Source organism: Ananas comosus, linkage group 6 (assembly GCF_001540865.1).
Source record: "Ananas comosus cultivar F153 linkage group 6, ASM154086v1, whole genome shotgun sequence".
In the NCBI taxonomy this organism is placed as follows: Eukaryota; Viridiplantae; Streptophyta; class Magnoliopsida; order Poales; family Bromeliaceae; genus Ananas; species Ananas comosus.
Window position 1 is genome coordinate 14649423 of NC_033626.1, and position 19147 is coordinate 14668569.

General features: G+C 36.9%; 1 protein-coding gene across 1 annotated transcript; it reads right to left on the reverse strand.

The window, feature by feature from the left end:
- On the reverse strand, positions 2367 to 9365 carry LOC109711494 (UDP-galactose transporter 2-like). The gene is made up of 5 exons (XM_020234567.1): positions 8691 to 9365; positions 7655 to 7839; positions 7365 to 7565; positions 3177 to 3338; positions 2367 to 3088 (listed from the first exon to the last, which is right to left on the reverse strand). The coding sequence occupies exons 1-5, from the start codon at positions 8839 to 8841 to the stop codon at positions 2732 to 2734; spliced, it is 1056 nt and encodes a 351-aa protein (XP_020090156.1). The 5' UTR covers positions 8842 to 9365; the 3' UTR covers positions 2367 to 2731.

The following is a 19147-nucleotide window of genomic DNA, read 5'->3' on the forward strand; positions in this document are numbered from 1 at the left end:
GGGCATTATGTTCATCAATATTCATACTTAGCTTGCCCAAAGACCAAATTTCTTCAATTCCGTCAGATTTAGGTGCAGATTTTGATTGTCATTTATCACTTTGTGAGAGACAAGTAAGCAATAAAGCTGATATCAAAAAGCTTTTAGACATCGTCTACTTTTAGTACAAAAAATTATGATGTGCTACATGATATGATTCATCAACTTTGTTTTATTATCTTCACCAATGTCGTCGTACTTCTTCATCTTATTAGTGTATGTGTTACTAATTGCAGTAGTGATATTACTTCTACAAGAGTTGCATCCCTACGATCATACTAGTAAACATCGACCAAATGAGAAGAACGCGGAACAACATACCATTTTACGTAAAATGTGACTTCTTGTAGGAGCAAAAATGTTTGTGACTTCCTATAGTTATAGCTACGTTTGCAAGTGGTAGCAGGGGCAGCAGCTGAATACTGTTGATGTTGGCGATGTTGCTACTGGTTTATTACTGATGCATAAAGTTTTTATTTGATAAGCCAGACATGATGATTGATATATGAGGGAAGCAAAATTGTTATAGGAATGATTAGAGCATCTTCATGACCATGACAGTGAGGGCTGGATAAGGCTCTAAGCAGCTTTCGGATGTTTGTCAAACTTTTGTATGGTAAAACCTCAACCAAGCAAAGAACTTCAAGGATGTGGCAATTAGGAGTCTGTGGTAGATTCTCTCGCACCGCAAAAGGAATAAATAATGGCCTAAGTAACAACGGTAAGTATAAAATTTTGAGTATCCTCTGAGGAATGAGTGAAGCAACATCAAAGGGAAAACTGCTCCTTCCAACTGATAGTCAGTAAGCAATGGCGTTTTCTTTGTAAGTGCTGCCGGGGGCTTGCATAATATATGTTATAAATAAGCCTCCTTCAGATATCAATCAGCTTGTCTGGCTGCTCAAATAAAAACTATACGCACCTGACGAGAAGATTTATACCTTACATGCACCTCAAAGGAACAGCGAACAATGCACCTCCAGAATTTCCACATTGGCGCTCGTAAACACCGGTAACAGTTAAAGGATCAACATATTCAGAACTCTAGCATCAGCTAACTAGTTTGAGAGAGTTCAACAATTCACGGAGTTGGAGACCTAGTCAAACAGTCCTGAAAGAATTCGTAAATGCAAGCGATAAGGATTTGATACAATGGTCTGATCGGGATGGCTTAGAGGGTTGATGGAGTAAAAAACAGAGAGAGCGGTGAACAAGTACATAACATAAGGGACAAACGAGGAGCATTTGGCATACCTTTTGCAGCAGCAGCGTGGCAAAGCTTCCTCCCGGACGACGACGACGACGACGACGACGACGACGATTGAGGATGAGACTTTTATTGGCAGGGTTCGGGGGGATGGGGATGAGGATTTAGGATCAGTGAACTGCTGTCTGCTGATGACGAGTGGGGTGCCTCTCGGAAGTCGGAACGAATCTGAGCGGGAGAGAACCTCCCGCCTCCCGGCCCCTCTTTTTCGTTTTTGAGGGAGTGGGCTTAATTTTGGCCCGGGCTCCTCGAAATCTGTAAGGTTGGTGCAGTTATGGTGGGCAGTTGGGCAGGTTCGGCTCTGCTTTGGGGCTTTGGGCCCCAATGACATAGTTTCGAGTTCAGCCCCTTTGCCTGTTCCTGCTTCCGTATTGATATCACCTCCGAATTCAGGCAATTTTCCGTATTGATATCACCTCCGAATTCAGGCAATTTATCAACTACCTAACCGTTTCAGTTTGGATTTGAGCCTTTTTCTTGGTCTGAAATTTTAGGATTCAGGTTTGAATTCAAAATTCAGATCACTTCATACAGCAAGTCAAATTCATCTAGGTACAATATTTTGATTCAGAATTCAAAAATACTCTGACGGTCACCGCGAAACATCCGCACTTGCAGATCAAGATAGAATTCGGCCGTCGTGACTAGATGCCCGTGCTTGCAGACAGTCCTGATGGCCGAGTTCCAAACGGGAGATCCCGTGAAACAAACAAAGCTAACAGACAACTAAGCACAAGGGGATTTGAACAGTCCAGTGCTTAGAAGCTTCCTCAGCTGCGAGGAGTTTTTTCTTTTTTCACTTCTTAAAATTTCTATTAAGCTCCGCATTCAAATAATTAAGCATTTACTTACTGCGATAAAACTTGCTCTCCCTAATTTTAGCACGCGCAATCCTAACTGACGAAGGATACTTCTGTCAAGTGTCAACCCATAAACCATATGCTATGAGGTGTTCATGTACCTGCAAGTTAATATATCACAGTCTGCATATATATTACAAACCAATCAGCAATCTTCACATCACATACAACAACATATCACCAACCTATAAGGACAAACATTGTCAAGAACGAATATAATAATTCAGTCACTCATCTGTCTGTCTGTTCAGGTTCAAAAACACATTGCTTTTTTGTGCAGAAAATAAAGAGACATTGCTGAGTCTCATTTCAACATACGCATAATGTCTCCACAGGAAGCAACATCCTCCACTCTTTAGTCATACAAGGAAAAAATGAATAAATATGAAAAACCTATGTAACTAAAAACAGAGGGAGAATAATAAATAAACATTTTTCAGACCTTCAACATAAAGATCTTGGTGTCTTACCTAGTAAAAAAAGAATTTACTGCAATAATTGAGATTAAATGAGGATGTGTTTTAGACGAAATTGCTTGCCATCAGAATAAACATGTACCTGCGAACTAGGCCTTGTTTTCTCCAAGCTCGACATCCTTCACAGGAGCAGCATTTTCAACTCCCTCCTTCAAAAGGCGAATCTCCTCTTCGGTTAAGCTAGTTTTGGTAAGGACATTCTTAGCTTTAGCTTTCTCTACCTCCACAGCCCAGCTATATACGACCATTCCAACAACAGCCAGCAACATGCCCATTATGTTCTTGAAAGTCAGTTGTGAATCAAACAGCAGCCAACCAAGAGTGAGCACACAGACAGTCTTCATATGGCCCAGAACCTGGAAGGACACAGCCGAGAAACGGCCGATGCACAGATACTGGCTGATGTTGCAGAATACAGCCAACGAACATGACAGCACGATGAAGAACTGCACAATTTATCAACAGTTATTCCTCTCACACATTCTTTTTGGCATTTAAAAGGTGATAACAGCAAATCAAACAGATGGAACTTACAATTACACCATAGGAGAAATCATACTCCAAAAGAGACTTGCCATTGAGGTAGTAATCAATGAATGGACCAAGAAACAGAAGAGAAAGAGCTTGTATAGGCGCAGTCTTGCTCAGAAGTTCAAAAGAACCAATTGAATACTTCTTCTGCAACGACCCAATTGACTACATGGCAAAGGAGATAAATCAAATTCTGAGACAATGAACTCAAAAATAGTCCTCCACATGTCAGAAAATTTCTTCTATTAGAATAAACATGATGTAGATTCAGACTTCAAACAGAAACTTTCAAACACTATTCCTAGTGAGATCCATGTGGGTGGCCAATACATGGTCAATGGAAGACTAAATCTTCATGAACTGAATATGATGGATCTATAGTGTCACATTCTAATCACCCTCAATCATATTTCCAAAATATGAAAGCTAAAGGTTCGTGCAATTTTGTTGTATAATAGCAGACTGTTCCACAACAAGAACATATGACTCCAAGTTTCAATGTTCTTCACACAATAAAGCTTTCACAATTTCAGAGCAGGACAATTTTATATCCTTCCTTCTCATTACTCGTTAGCAATTTAATCAGAGGAAAATGCAATGTGATTACTCTGCGCAATCATATCAATAAGCTACACACATTGGCAAACACATGAACTGGAACAAAATTCAGGACTATGTACCAAAAAGGCCTTGTTAAAAAGTAATTGACTATATCCTCTCAAATATCTGATAAAGACCTTAAGGTATTTGCTGCATGACGATCACTTAAACATCATACCAGCAAGCATCACTAAGCAAACTGAAATATATAGCAAGATAAATAAATGTTTTAGATGAATTGAAGTAAAATGAAGTACAAAAGGCATCACAAGAAACTTGGTGCCATTTTCCTTTCCTGATATAACTGCATTCTAAGTCATTGTAAAATAATAGATTTAACCAAATGGCATCTTGACAATTATGTGATGAGAACCATTCAAACTAAAACAACAACCAGGTTCTAGGTCCCCACTCCCCACCTATGGCAGTGTGACAGCCTAAATTGTGATGGTAACTCCCCTATCAGTTACTTGCAAACAGAAGGAAACAACAGTTAATCTTAATGAAACACAAATTCATTCATTAAACTTCACAATTACTAGAATGATAATTTGATTACAGTAAGTATACATGATATGTCTAAGCTATATATAGTGTTTAAAACACAGATGTCCCTAGCGGCACTATGCACATTCTGTAGTCCACGAAGTAACCAAGGTTCCAATGACATAAGAGGTAAGATTGATTGCATTATTTCAGGTATTTGCTCGCCCAGCCCCACTTGCAGCCCTAGGGATTTCAAACTTCCTATATAGAAATCCTAACCCCTTCATATGCTTATGTTTCAGAATGACTAGGAACTTAACAGAGACCTACAGATTGGCTCGTGAAACACCACTACGTAGCACCATTATCTTCTGGATGAGTATACAGCACCTCTGCCTCAAGTCAGTATAAAATCTGGAAAGTTATAGTTGCCCTTTATCTGTTACATGATTACTTCTTGCTTTAGATATTGATAGTGACACAACTGTAAGGCATGATTAGTCTTCATAATCTCACCCGTCATTGCCAATTCGAATAATTTAACATCTAGTCATAGAGTCTGAAGATGTTATTGTGTCAATAAACTGAAAACACTTTGAGAAAAGCAAAAACTCAACTCAAACGCTCCATCTGTTGGTAACCTTGTTTCTATAGCCTGTAGAATCTCAAGTGTTGACTCCTATCTTATGTATGAGAGTAAAAAAAACAGATGCTTTCATTTACCTTTTGGACCTTCTGGTTACAGAGACAGTCAAGAACAGATTCATTCAATTTCACTTGAGCTTTCCTAACTATATCAAAATGGCAATTTTCAATGTATGAAGTGAACAAACAAACTTGCAAAGGCCAAATAAACTATTGTATACTTCCTCTCAAGAGAATAAATATAACATCACATCCTTAAACCGGCTGATTACAAATATCACTTTAACCGACTGCATCAAAAACAATAAGGGCGCGTTTGGTTCGCACTATGAAATATTACTAGGAGTAAAAAAATATTCGAAAATCTTATTCTTATTCATCCTATTACTAAGAATGTAGTATTTCAGTGTTTGGTTCGTACGGTCATATTATTTAGTCATGTTATTTAAGATTACGAAAAATATACAATTAATTAATTAATTTTAAATAATATTATAAAAAATTTCGACATCTTTTTAGAAAAAAAAAAGAGAGAGAAAATAGATTAGAAAGAGAGAGCATAATTAAAAAAGTATGAAGAGAAATAGAGTCGAGGTTAGAAAGAATGAGAGGGTTTAGATTTTAGAAAATGAGGAGGAGAAATAGCTTAGTTTAGAGAGAGAAAAAGATAAGTTTAGAGAGAGATATGAGGTTAGAGTGTAAAAAAAAATAATACCAACTAGCGGGCGGATGGGAAGAAAGAAAGATATTAGACATATTATAATTACCCCAATCCATTAATATAAGGATACCCACCCTCCCTCAAAGGAATGAGATTAGTACTTTGGGATGCATCTCATTCTCAAGTAAATCCAGTATTATCAACTAGATTACTTAGTGCGTTTAGCCAAACACCATCATATTTTTTTATTTTTACTGGATTACTAGAAATCTTAAAAAGATAGAGCGAACCAAACGCACCCTAAGTGTCACGAGCAAAGTACAGAGCTGCCTTTTACATTGACTGAATCATTGTGATAATAATTTGTTTATTCAACCACCAAAAGCTAGAAACTACCTTTCCGCAAGCATTTACAGAGTATAAGGGACAGGTTCACCTCATCAAACATACGCATTGATGTCTGGAAATTCTCAAATTCTGAGAAGATGACAAGGTGATACTTTTTTACTAGATTTCATTGTTCAAAGCTGGAGCGTGACCTGCTTTTAACATATCATGCTAATTGGCATATTAAACCAATATTTGTTCATTATAATATTATATCCAAATCTACATAGAGCATATTATAACTGTTCTACTAACGGATATTGTATCTTCTATGCATATTCTGTTCTCTCATATAGGTTCGGTTTGGTTCTGTTGAGAACAAAATTCTAAACTAAACAAAACGAAAACTGAAATTTATATATTGTGAAAAACTGAATTGAACCAAAATCAAACTAAACTGAACCGAATTATCTAGTTTTGGTTGTTTTACTTTACCCATTGGTTACGATCTAGAAAGGGAAGACTGCTATACTGTTGAAAGAGTGAAGACCACTTGACTATCCGGTGAAGAAAAGTACGAAGATTAAAGCGAGGCACTTAAGGTAACACTTCGTAGAGAAAGCTTCCAATTTTCAGTGAGAGATGAGTGAAGTTGTGAGTCGATAAAACAATATAGCCATTTTTATTGTCTTTTCAGAAATTTCAAGTTCCATCTGAGAGTTAATATAGCCTGTCCTAAAAGATTAAAAAAACATACAGTGGTGATCATTGTGTTTCACTGCAAGCGGTGATCCTTTCTTTAAGCATTGTTATCTACTAAGCAGCAAAACTGTATGAAAAGGACAGAAAAAAAAAAAAAAAAAATTTGGAGACATTAGGAGATAGGAGAAGAAGGGCATACGAAGAGGGAGGTTGAGATTTGAAGAATAAGAAGAAAGTCCTTTCTACCTTACAAGGGCTAAATAGCCCTTTTCTTTCTCTAAGTGTCTTAAACCAATAGGGTTAAAAGAATTTGACAGAAGGGTTAACATTGAAAAATTAGAGATTTATAGAGGGAATATAAAAAGACAATGAGGATCAGGAATTTTATATTCAATGTCCAATGGTTTGGTAGACGAATATGAAAATATCTTTAGTAAAACCTAATAAGTAATAATATTGGCATGATACCAACAAAAAGCATCAGGACAGATGGTTAAAAAATGCCACAAAAAAATGGAATATAGAAATACGAAGTATCCAATCAGCAAGCTTTGAGTATGCTATTAGACAATCCATAACATGGTAGCCATAGGAAACTGCTAAATAACCAGAAGGAAATATACTGAAGGAAAGAAAGAGTTGAACGTTATGACCATTGGAGGAATGCAAAACCATAATTAACTTCCGCATTGTTGCAAGGATGTCGAAATGCAAAACCATAATTAACAACCGGTTCAGATTGACATTCAAAGCAATAGGAGGCTACTCACAATTTGTTGCAAGGATGTTGAGAGTACAGCTATACAAGCACACAGAAAACCCTTGGCATTAACTTTCACGTCGGTTACTGTACAGACACCAACGCCAACAACCACCACCACGACGGCAATCTTGACTTCTCTCGAATATTGCTTACTGTGTAGGATCCACTCCATCACACATACAACAGGAATCATGCTCAACTTGGAGATCTGCAGCCCGACAACACAAATTAGCTTCTAAATCAAATTTTTGCCAGATGAAATTCATGACGAATGGACAATTAGGGATACCACCACACCTGATAAAAGCCGACAGAGTTAAGCATAAGGCTCAAATTCATGCCGGTAATTGAGGTGTTAGCGACAATAGAAAACCAGAGAAGTTCCCACAGAGGGACATGCTTCGATGCCGAATATCCGGTGGCATTGGACACCAAGCCAACAACCGCAGTAACCGCAAAGTGGAACCCAGTGAGTGTGGTGGCTGTATATCAAAAAACAGAGATTAGACAACCATCAGAAAAGTTTTGAATGGATGCCATGATGATCAACAATAATTTGTCAGAGTGCCGAAATTGCTCGGTAGGCGAGTAAGCTAGCAGAGTAAGAGGATTTGTCTGTATATTAACTAGAGGCTGTGTTATTTTTCAGCGTCAAATTGGGATAATCCAAGAGATAAAGAAGGGCATGGCACCGTAAGTGGATTTTGGAAGATTCGTTCTGCGATGAAGATTCGAAAGAACAAGGAATGAAAGCGATAAAAAAAAGAAGGCACTGTTTTAAGGCAGGCACACCAGCGAGGGCTGCATCAAACTCTCGGCAGAAGAGAGATCCGCAAAGGCCGCCCCTCCATCTGACCAATCAAAAAGTATGAAATTCGGAACGCCGGCCGCCTTCAAGGGTCCGCGGAAAAGAGAAGAAACGACGAAGTGGGGGAGAAAAACCGAAAAATAAATACAAAGTTGAGAAAGACGAAGCGCCGGTCGTGGAAGAAGCTATTGGATCGGATTTGTTTGTTTTTTTGTTTTTGTTTGTTTTTTTTTTTTAAAAAAAAAAAAAAAGAGCAAAAGAGAGTCGGAGGGAAGCGGCTTCCTGCAGATCAGATCGCAATGGGAAGTTGGGAGAGCGGGAGAAAGAGGGGAAAGGGAAAGCGTCGCTGTAGGTAGATCTGACGCACCCAGACCCGCCCGCTCTCCCGTATTCTGGTCGTGTTTTATTAAACGGCAACTCCTCCCAAATCCAAGCTTGTTTGGCGGCGGTGGTAGTGCTGTGCGTGTGTGTGCAAAGAGAGAGCGAGCGCCGCGCGCTGGCGGTGATAAATAGGGAGGGGCGGACCGAAAGAGAAGGCGTAGCCGGCGGGAGACATGAGCTGCTTATTAGCCATGATGATGCCCACCGAGCTGACGACGTTCATGCCCCACGCCCCCACATCTGACACCCCCGACTTCTTCTCCCCACCATCCGCCGCCGCCGCCGCCGCCGCCATCTCCTCTTCCTCTCTCTCTCTCTCTCTCTCTCTCTCTCTCGCTCTCTCTCTCTCGCTCGCTCAGCAAGCCTGCCTCCGCCCCGCCGAGCCGAGAAAATGTAGAGGCGGTGACAGCTACCGCGGCAGCAACAGATGTCTACGGAAGAGGAGAGAGAGGGCCTAGCGAGCGACGGGTGGGGAATTAAATCAACGAAGAAGAGAACGCTCAACACTTGCTTGCTTTCTTTGTCTCTTTCCCCTTCCCTCTCTGTCTTTACTGTTATCGCTCCTTTTCTCTTTTGGACTCTCTCCCTCCCTCTCTCTCTCTCTCTCTCTCTCCCTCTCTATCTTAGTATCTTATAGTTTCGCTTCTCCACCACCTCTTCGGGCTCTTCCTCCTCCTCCGGGGGAAGGGGGATATTCTTACCCCTGATGTAAAGAAAAGACTTCTCTGCTCCCTCGCCCGTCGCCTTTGCTTTCCGAGGGAGCAAAGACACAGCGAGCTGGCCGGGCCTTGTTGGTAAAAGGCAAAAAAAAACAGAAGTATTAAAATAAAATTTTTTTTAAAAAAGAAAAAGGAGAGGAGGGCGACGACAACGAAATCAAATCGAATGAAATACTAAACGCAGGAAAACGTTGGGACGACGGTAAAAGGCTACTTCTTCGGGTCAGTTATTGTGTGCTTTTGTTTTTTTTTCCTTCTGTTTTGCCCTTTCCGCGTATCTCGAGAAAACGAAGAGAAAGAAAGAAGACGGGCGAGATCGACGGTAGCGGCGCGAAGCACGGCCGAATTTATCCTGATTCCTGCGCGAAGTAAAATTACGTCTCATATATTTAAAATTAATTATATATATATATATAAATATATATATATATATACCGGTTGACCCTAAGTGTAAATAAATACATATAATAATTATTTTAATTTATTTTAAATTAATAAAAAATTATAAATCATATTTATTCAAAATTTTATAATAAAATATTTTATAAATTTATATTTTATTAAAAAATATCTATAATATCAAATTTAAATTTTTAATGTAAAATAGATTAATAGATTTGATATCAAAAATTAAAATTTAATTTAATTCACGATTTAAACTCAAATTTAAATTTTAATATAAAATAGATGACTAAAAATACTACTTTTTAAAAGATTGATCATAACCGTTCATTTTTATTTTAAATATTTTAGCCAGTTGATCATAACCGTTTGTAAAATTGAATTTATATATGGATATAAATATTTTTTTTTAACAAATTGATTATAATCATTCGTTCTTATTTGAGATAATTTTTTATAAATTGACCATAAATGTGTATATCATGTTAATTAAAACAAAATGATTTATTCGGATTTATTTGAGAAGTTGAATCCGGACGGAATGGATATTTATTCGGATTAACTTTATTTTTTTAATTTTTTAATTAAAATATGAGTTTAAATTTAGAAATTAAATATATGAATTAAAATTTAATCAAGTATTTCCGAATACTAACTTAATTGAAATGTGAATTTAAATTTAATTTTTTTTATAATAAGTTTTATTCAAATTTTTTTAAAGCTTAAATTAAATTTAGGATATCACAAACTTAAATTAAATTTATGGATTCAAATTAAAATTAAAATTGTAATTTTAAGTTTGAATTTGAATAAATCAAAATTTAGTTTCATATTTTGAATTATCCACTCAACTTCAAAGTTTAATTTTTTTAAAAAAATAGATTTAAAATTTTGACATTATTTCAAAATTTTTATATAAAGTTTTAATATTTAATTTTTAATTTGAATTTAAATTAATATATTATAAAGATAAAGTTAGTATATTATTTGATTACGTTTTTTTGTATCCACCTAAACCAAATACCGACAATGAGAATGATTTACTCCGATTCCAATTCAGGTGATGAATCAAGCAGAATTAGGTAATGAGTCATTCCGTTTTCAATTCCAGCTTATTTTGGTTCTGATTCTTATTCTGATTCTAACTTCGAACCAAACACGCCCATAGTGTATCTTATACATTTCGAAAATTAGAATTATTTTTTACTTTTATATTTTGTCCCCTATCATATTTTCATAAAATTTAACTGAGTCGTAATTTTGTAAATTCAGATTAATTAATTTTGGGCCTTAATTCTCCTAAAATTTTACTTTTTTATTTTTCTACTTTTGTCCATAATTATATGACTTACAAAGAAACTAGGAATAACATTTTTCGATAGACGATTTTTTCCAATATATGAAAAATACAAATTACGACAAATTCCATCCCAAATCATTGGATTTATTTATGCTTGCTAGAGTTATTTTTAAACTATGATATATCAAATCAAATCACACTCATTAGCACTTGCAAATATATAATTCAATGAATTTTGATTTGCAAACTCATCCAAACCAATGGTTCGGTAATACTCCAAATAGGTTGTTCCTGTTACCCCGCTATCAATAGGCACTTTTTTTTACTTTATTTTAATCAGGAGAAAGTCTACTATATTATACTTGCACAACATCATCAATAACAAGATAATTATATTTTTTTATTTTAAAAAATATAATAAAAATATATATTTTTTTAATTTTGATAGGATAAAATAAATTCAAACAAATTATTCGATTGATTGGAGACACCACACCACTAATATAACCGGTGCATTTTAAATTTTTTCTCCCAACAAGGGATTTGAAAGTAAGCTCTCTATCATTTTCAACAACTACTTCGTAATGGAACTACTATCTTCCATTTAAAACAGTAAGTTGTCAGTAGGGTCGAGATTGACAGCATAATAATAGTTCAGTGGTGGCATTTAAAATATGTATCACAGTATAGCATATAAAAATAACCGTAATATGAGCTGTAAAAAGTAAAGCCAATAGATAACTAAAACTTTTCTAAGCATTGTTTGTGCGCTTTTATATATTTTAAAATAATATATTTTGATTAAGCAAAGAGAATTTTAGAACTACTTTGGATATCATATTTTTTATTAAAACTCATTATTACCGGAGCAATTTGGAATTTTCTCTCGCTACTCAATGATATTTTAGATGATAGACCGATAAAAAGTATAATAATAGAGCAGAACGAATTTAGAAAGTTGAATTATTTAAATATTGAACTTGTGTACAATTGAATTGGAAATATAATATTAGGACTAAATTTCTATAGATCTGAAGTTAAGAGCTGAACTGACATTACATGTGAAGGGGCAAAAAAGAAAATTTCCAGCTTCTCACTTTTAGACCAAACAAAGTCATGCAGAATATTCCAATGACCTTTTCTCATGACTGATCCACCTCCCCTTCTTATTAAATCATATTACATATTTTGTTCTTAATTATTTAGATCTCGGTGCGCCTGGGGATGTCAGGACTTTTTATACTTATGCATAATAGTAAACCCTCGGCCGCGAATCACGCAGCTTAAAATTGGCACCATGGAGGTCCGCTGTGTTGGATCATAAGCGCTAACCAACTATTCCAAAAATACGTATTGATAAAAAAGGCGGACTCATCACACTTAAGGGCTCAGCCACAGTGCTCGCGGATTTCAACCTGACTCAACCCATCTGGACGTTGAGTCTATTGTTGAACCTCTTGCCGTAAGGCCTCTTGTGGACCACACCTCCATTCAACTTATTACGCTCATTCAACTCAACTTATTAGTTTTCTGGGCCTATTGTTACGGAGTAGGATGTTAGACCTATTTTAGCCCAATAATAAATAGCCAACTTGCTGTACTTCTCTCTGCTGGTAGAGAAAGTCTACTATATTATACTTGCATCACATCATCAGTAATAAGCCAATCATATCATTCTATTTGAAAGAAAAGTATAAAAAAAATATATTTCTATTAATCATGATGAAACGTATCAACTGAAAAGATATAATTTTACTGGTCGAGGGATGTCACATCAGCAATATATCTGGTGCATTTTAGATTTATTTTCTGCCGGTAGGGATATCGACCTCTGGTACTCATTTTATACATAGACACTATTGGTTACGGAATAATACGTTGTTTCCCACCTTTTCCCTTTCCTTTATTTCAGCTGTAATAAAAATAAAAATCCGAATAGAAACAAAAATAAAAGGGCATAATATACGAACTAAACAAAACTCTGATTTTTTTTTATTGGCCAATTTACAGAAAAGATTCACTAGTTTGAGTTTTTGCAAAAGTGAGCCACAATTTTTTATTTTGTAGATTCGGACCGAATTTTTAGAAAACTGACCAAAGTACCTTTATTCTTTTCTCTCACTTTTTTTTTTCTCTTTCAAGAGGGCGACGGAGGCGGAGGCGGCCCGCCTCGCCTCTACCCCACGCGCTTTTCTCGCCCGCACCCACGCACCCTCACGCTTCCGGTCCTCCTTGCCTCCGACCCTATCGAGGCTGCGCTCGCCGTGGTCCTCTTGGATGTCCCACCTTGTCTTCGCCCTATGCGCCCTCGTCCGCGCTTATTCTCACCCCACCCTTCTCGCCTCCAACCCCGCCCTTTTTTTTCTCTCCGATCTTCCACCACCGTCTTTGCGGCTTTACATGATGGTAATGAGGATGGCACCATGTCCTCTTCTTCCACTTTCGCCCTCTATCTCTACTGTGATAGATTTTTCACCTATCAAACCCACTTATGGGAACACTTGTCCTCACCACTGCCGCCGATGATAAAGAGGAAGTGCTTATCCGCACCAAGAAGCTAACTGGCTGGGAGAGGGAATGCAACCCACTGTGCCCACCAAAGATAGGCAACGAACGAGATGGACACAGAAGAGAGCTCAGCAATGCTGGAGAAGAGGGCGGCATCCTATAAGGCGACAGTGAGTATGGCCTCGGTTGTTTCGAAGGCGGGGAGGGCGGAGGGTGCATAGGAGCATCTCTGGTCAAGAATTTTTATATGCTTAAAATTAAAAAAAATTAACTAAAGACCAAAAACTAAAGAATAAGAAAGAAAAACTAAACAAGAAGAAAAAAAAAGATAAAATTATACTATTTTTAGAAGAATATTGTACTGTTATAAATATAAATTGTACTATTTAAGATAAAATTTATACCTTTTAAACGAAAATTGCACTTTTTGGGAGATTGTTGCACTATTTCTCCTCTGCTTTTGAACAGGAAATAGTATAACAATCTCCCAAAGAGTGTAATTTTTGTTTAAAAAGTGTAACTTTAATTTTAAAAAATACAGTTTATATCTCAAAGAGTGCAACTTACGTTTATAACAGTGTAATATTTTTCTAAAATAGTATAACTTCATATTTTTCTTCTATTTTCTCTAGTTCTTCTTTTTTTATTTTTTTCCTCTCTTATTTTTTTTTCTTTTATTTTTTTAAAAATTTTCTCTGAAAAGGGAGGGCGGGGGCGGAGGCAACCCGCCTCACCTCTGCCCCGCGCGCCCTTTCCCTAGTCCTCGCTCGTGCCCGCGCCCGCACACCCCTCTCCCTCCTCGTCTCCTACCCTATCGAGGCTGCGCTCATCGTTGCCTTTTGGGACGTCGCCTTTGTTATCGACGCGGAGGGCCGCGGAAGCGATGGAGAAAGGTCGAAGAGAAAGAAAAAGGGTTGCGGCACAACTTTTACGGGGTCGGAAGCAAGGAAGGGGGGTGCATAGGCACGGAGTCGGAGGCGAGGAGGGCGGGGGGTGCACATGCACGAGCGAGGGCGAGGGAGAGGGCAGGCGGAGCGAAGGCGAGTCAGGCTACCTTCGCCCCCACCCTCCCTCTTCGGAGAAAATATTAAAAAAAAAAACGAGAGAAAAAAAGAAGAGAGAAAAAATAAGAAAGAAGAACTAGAAAAAATTGAAGAAAAATATAAAGTTACACTATTTTAGAAAAACGTTGCACTGTTATAAACATAAGTTGCACTCTTTGAAATATAAACTACATGTTTTAAGATGAAAGTTATACTCTTTACGAGATAGTTACATTGTTTCTCCACCTTAAGAAAGCAAAAGGGAAGAGGGAGGAGAAGAAATAGTGTAACTATCTTTCAAAGAGTGCAATTTTTATTTAAAGAGTGTAACTTTTATCTTAAATGGTGCAATTTATATTTATAACAATACAACGTTCTTCTAAAATAGTACAACTTCATTTTCTTTTTCTTTTTCTCTAATTTTTCTTTCTTATTCTCTAGTTTTTTATTTTTAGTTATTTTATTTATTTTACAAAAGTGTTTGACCAGAGATGCCCTTATGCACCCCAAGCCCTCCTCACCTCCGACCCAGTCAAGGCCGCGGTGGGCCGCATTCTCCCTCCCTCGCCGGCGAGCTTTTTGGCGCCGAGAAGCATGTCCTCTTTGTCGTCGACAACGGTGGTAAGGACGTGGGTTCCCAGCAGTGGGTTTAGTGGGTGAAAAATTTACTGCAGTCGAGATAAAGGGCGAAGGCGGAGGAAAAGGATGTTGTGCTGCACTCATTATCGTCGTGGAAGGTGAGCGAGGGCGAGGGCGAGAGCATATGGGGCAGAAGCGAGGTGTGGCATCCCAGAGGGCGACAGCGAGCACAGCGCCGACGAGGTCGGAGGCGAGGAGGACTAGGGGTGCGAGGGTATGCGGGTGTGGGCAAGGGCGAGGGCGCGCGGGGTAGAGGCAAGGTAGGCCGCCTCTGCCTCCGCCGCGCTTTTTGAAGAGAATAAAAAAAAGAGCAAGAGAACAAAAAAAAAAAAAGAAGAAGAGAGAGAAATAAATAAGGTTATTTTGATTAGTTTTCTAAAAATTCGATCCAAATCTGTAAAATTGAAAATGGTGACCCACTTTTACAAAATCTCAAAACTAATGAATTTTTTATACAAATTAGCCTTTTTTATTCAATAAGAAAAATTAAGACGGGAGTTGAAATAATTTTCAAATTGAAAATTTAAAAAAATAATTTTTAATTGAAATATAAATATACTATCTAAACTTGTAATTAAAATTTGAATAACAAAATTTAAATTTATAATTTAAAGTCAAATTTTAATTTAGAATTAGTAATTTAAACATCAAAGTTATATTATGATTTAAACTTTAAAAATTTAAAATTTAATTGTAAAAACGTAATTTCAATTTAATTTTTAATTATCATTTATTTTAGAATTGAATATAGATTAATATTTGAATTTAAGAATTGGTACTTGATAGTTATATATATATATATATATATATATATATTGCCTGAATCAAAGCTGATTTCAAACACTATAATAAAAATTATTTTTGAGGATTCGATTCTTTTCGGAATGAAAATTGAAATGTCAATCTCCCAAACCAACACCAATACCGAAAATAGTTCACCCTAATTTTCATTCCCATCCTAATTAAGCATCCTTCAATAAAAAAATGCATATGCCGTTAGATTAGTAGAAGTTAACATTAGGCATACATAGATTTAATACCGCCAATCAAGTCAACCGCGCGCGCGTTGGCACCTTCCTCCGGCTGCGTAACGAATCAGCTAATTGAATTCAATTGATGGAAGTTAATTAATCACCTTCGCCGCGCGTAACGCGTTGAATTGGGTGGTGAATGGGCAGGCACAAACAAGCTATACACCGACCACCCCGTTCAAATATATTAATTACCAAGACTTTCGTTTTCTTTTGCTGCCTCTTAATTTGAATCGGCCTTTTAGCTAATTTGACACATGCATGACCACTGCAAGACTGGCTAGGATCGTTTTTTTGCGAAATGAGCATGCATTTAGCTTTGATCATAGGTTAGGGGACGCGGCACAACACGAGGAGCCAGCATTGACTGGGTTATCAAGAGACCACCGGGGATCAGTCAGTCTCTTTCTGCTTCTCCGTGGCTTCTCTTTTCAATAATTGAATCCATAATTAATTAATCAATCAATCAATCAATCATATATATGCATGCATCCTGGAGCAATAAAAGAAGAAACAGCCTGAGAAGGTACCCACCAACCGACCTCGTATGGAAGAGAGTCCCCCAACTCGCCATATAACTCCCATTATTAATTAAGATGCTAAGCTCCCTGTGGGGGACACAAGATTTCACTAATACCAACCCGTCCTTAATTCTGACTCCCTAAACAGTATATACCAAGCAAGCCCGGCCAGCCGCTCCACTCACCACTGCAAAATGCAAATGTCGTATTCACAAGATATCAACCTAATAATTTATCAGGGAGGCAGCCAAACTCCAATTTGGATCTGACCTACCTATTAGGCATCCATGGAACGAATGGCTGCATTTTCTTCCTTGCAAATTAAATTTATTCATTCTCTTACATCTTCTATAGAATCTCGCTCGGTGTAGACTTTATAGACTAAACGAACCAACTGATTAATCTCTTAAATAAATTGAAATATAGAAAATCACCTCGTATTTTATATTAAAAGAAAAACACAAGAGAAGCGCATATAATAGTTATAAGTGATTGGTACCTGAGGTTCCAAGTTCGAATCCCAGTTGATTCACACGTCCAGCTAAATTTATTTCTAAATAAAATAAATAAAATGCGTAGCGTGCTACCTATCTCCTAAAAAAAAAAAGAAAAAGTTATAAGTGATCTAGAAGATCTAGCAGGATCCTATGAAGGAAAATCCAATTTTGTACGTCTCAATACTACATTTCCAATGTGTTACTCGGGGTTATATTTCCCCTCCTACTTCCCCCTTGTTTAGTTTATGCCCTCATAAATCAAAAATGAAAATTTGGAAGTGATGCAGCAATACCCTAACATACATGCTTGCGAATCGCTTCCAAGGTTTTGAGGAGAATGTAGCAAAGTTTCATTAATTCCTATCGTTGATGGAAAAGAATTCACATACAGAAGAACCTTTGGCGTCACCGATCATTCCTAGAGCAAGTGGCAAAGGATTTGGTGATTGATATCTGAAATCTCAAGTTCGAATCCTAGTTGATTCACATTTTTAGCTAAGTTTATTTCTAAATAAAATAAACGAAGCGGGTAACGTGCTACCTATCTCTCTCAAAAGAAAAAGAAGGCGTCGGTGTTGTCTCTCTAGTACATCTTTCGCAATTGTTGTGGATTGTTATTTTCTTTTAATTTTAAGTTTGGTTTTACACAATAATAATATATTTTTATCTAAACTGATGACTTAATTAGTGGCTGGACAAGATGGCTCGTGCGTGAAAAGAAGCCTTGCTAACTAATGGCATATATAAATATATAGGGTCCGGCTACTATACTATTATGAGTACGATCGCTCTCGAACTCATAAATCGTTTTCGATGATAGAGCTTCCGAATCGACAATCTATACCGTTAAACATTATTTACAGCATTTAAAACTTCTAGAAATCAAATTTTATAATTTTTCGACATCATTTACCTTACAATCAAGAGGTCACAAATTTGACGATTTTTAATGGCCGGTATGGAATACTTGCTAGTTTAACTGTGTAAAAGAATCGAAATTTGTTGAATTTTTGATAGAAAATTCTAATTCACTACCCAGATAAAGATCACTAGCTCCGATCTTGAATTGAAGTCTCCGATCGGCCTTTTTTAGGACGTCGTTTGATTTTGACCGTTCATTTTATGCCCGCTTGATAGACTTTATTATGATTTTGAAAATTTACGAAATTTATTTTCTAAAAATTTTAAATACTCTATATCATATTTAACGGAGTGGATCGTCGATTCGGAAGCTCCATCATCGAAAACAACTTATGAGTACGAGGGCTCCAATACTCATAATAGTATAGTAGCCACGGCCTATATATATATATATATATAGTTCGGCTGGGATATTATCGATAGCACCAAGCACTTGGTGCTACCAAGTTTTCTGCCGTTTGATTTAACCTGTTGACTATTTTCACCCGTTAAATTATACTATTCAACCAACAGCTCACTCAACTCTAGAGGGCCCACATCATCCTAACCGTATATTTTTTCATCCAAGGGCCGAAAACCTCGGCCGAAAATCTAATAGCACCAACAACTTAGTACTATTGATAGCATTCCAGCCTAGTTATATATATATATATATATATATATATATATAGAGAGAGAGAGAGAGAGAGAGAGAGAGAGAGAGAGAGAGAGAGAGAGAGAGAGAGAGAGAGAGGCTGAGGCTGTATACTATCAGTAGTACGGAGGCCTCCGTGCTACCAAGTTGCTTTTTATGATGCGGTTTTCAAATCGACGATCGGCTTCATTAGACTTGATCTACAGTATTAAAAATATTTAAAAATTAAATTTTATAATTTTTTTGTATCATTTAACTAATGGTCAAAAAGGTCTCAAAATTGACAATTGTAATGGTAGATGTGATGCGTTTGTGAAATTTAACAGTGTAAAACAATCCAAATTTGATGAAATTTTTATAGAAAGTTTTTTTTCACTATTTAGGGT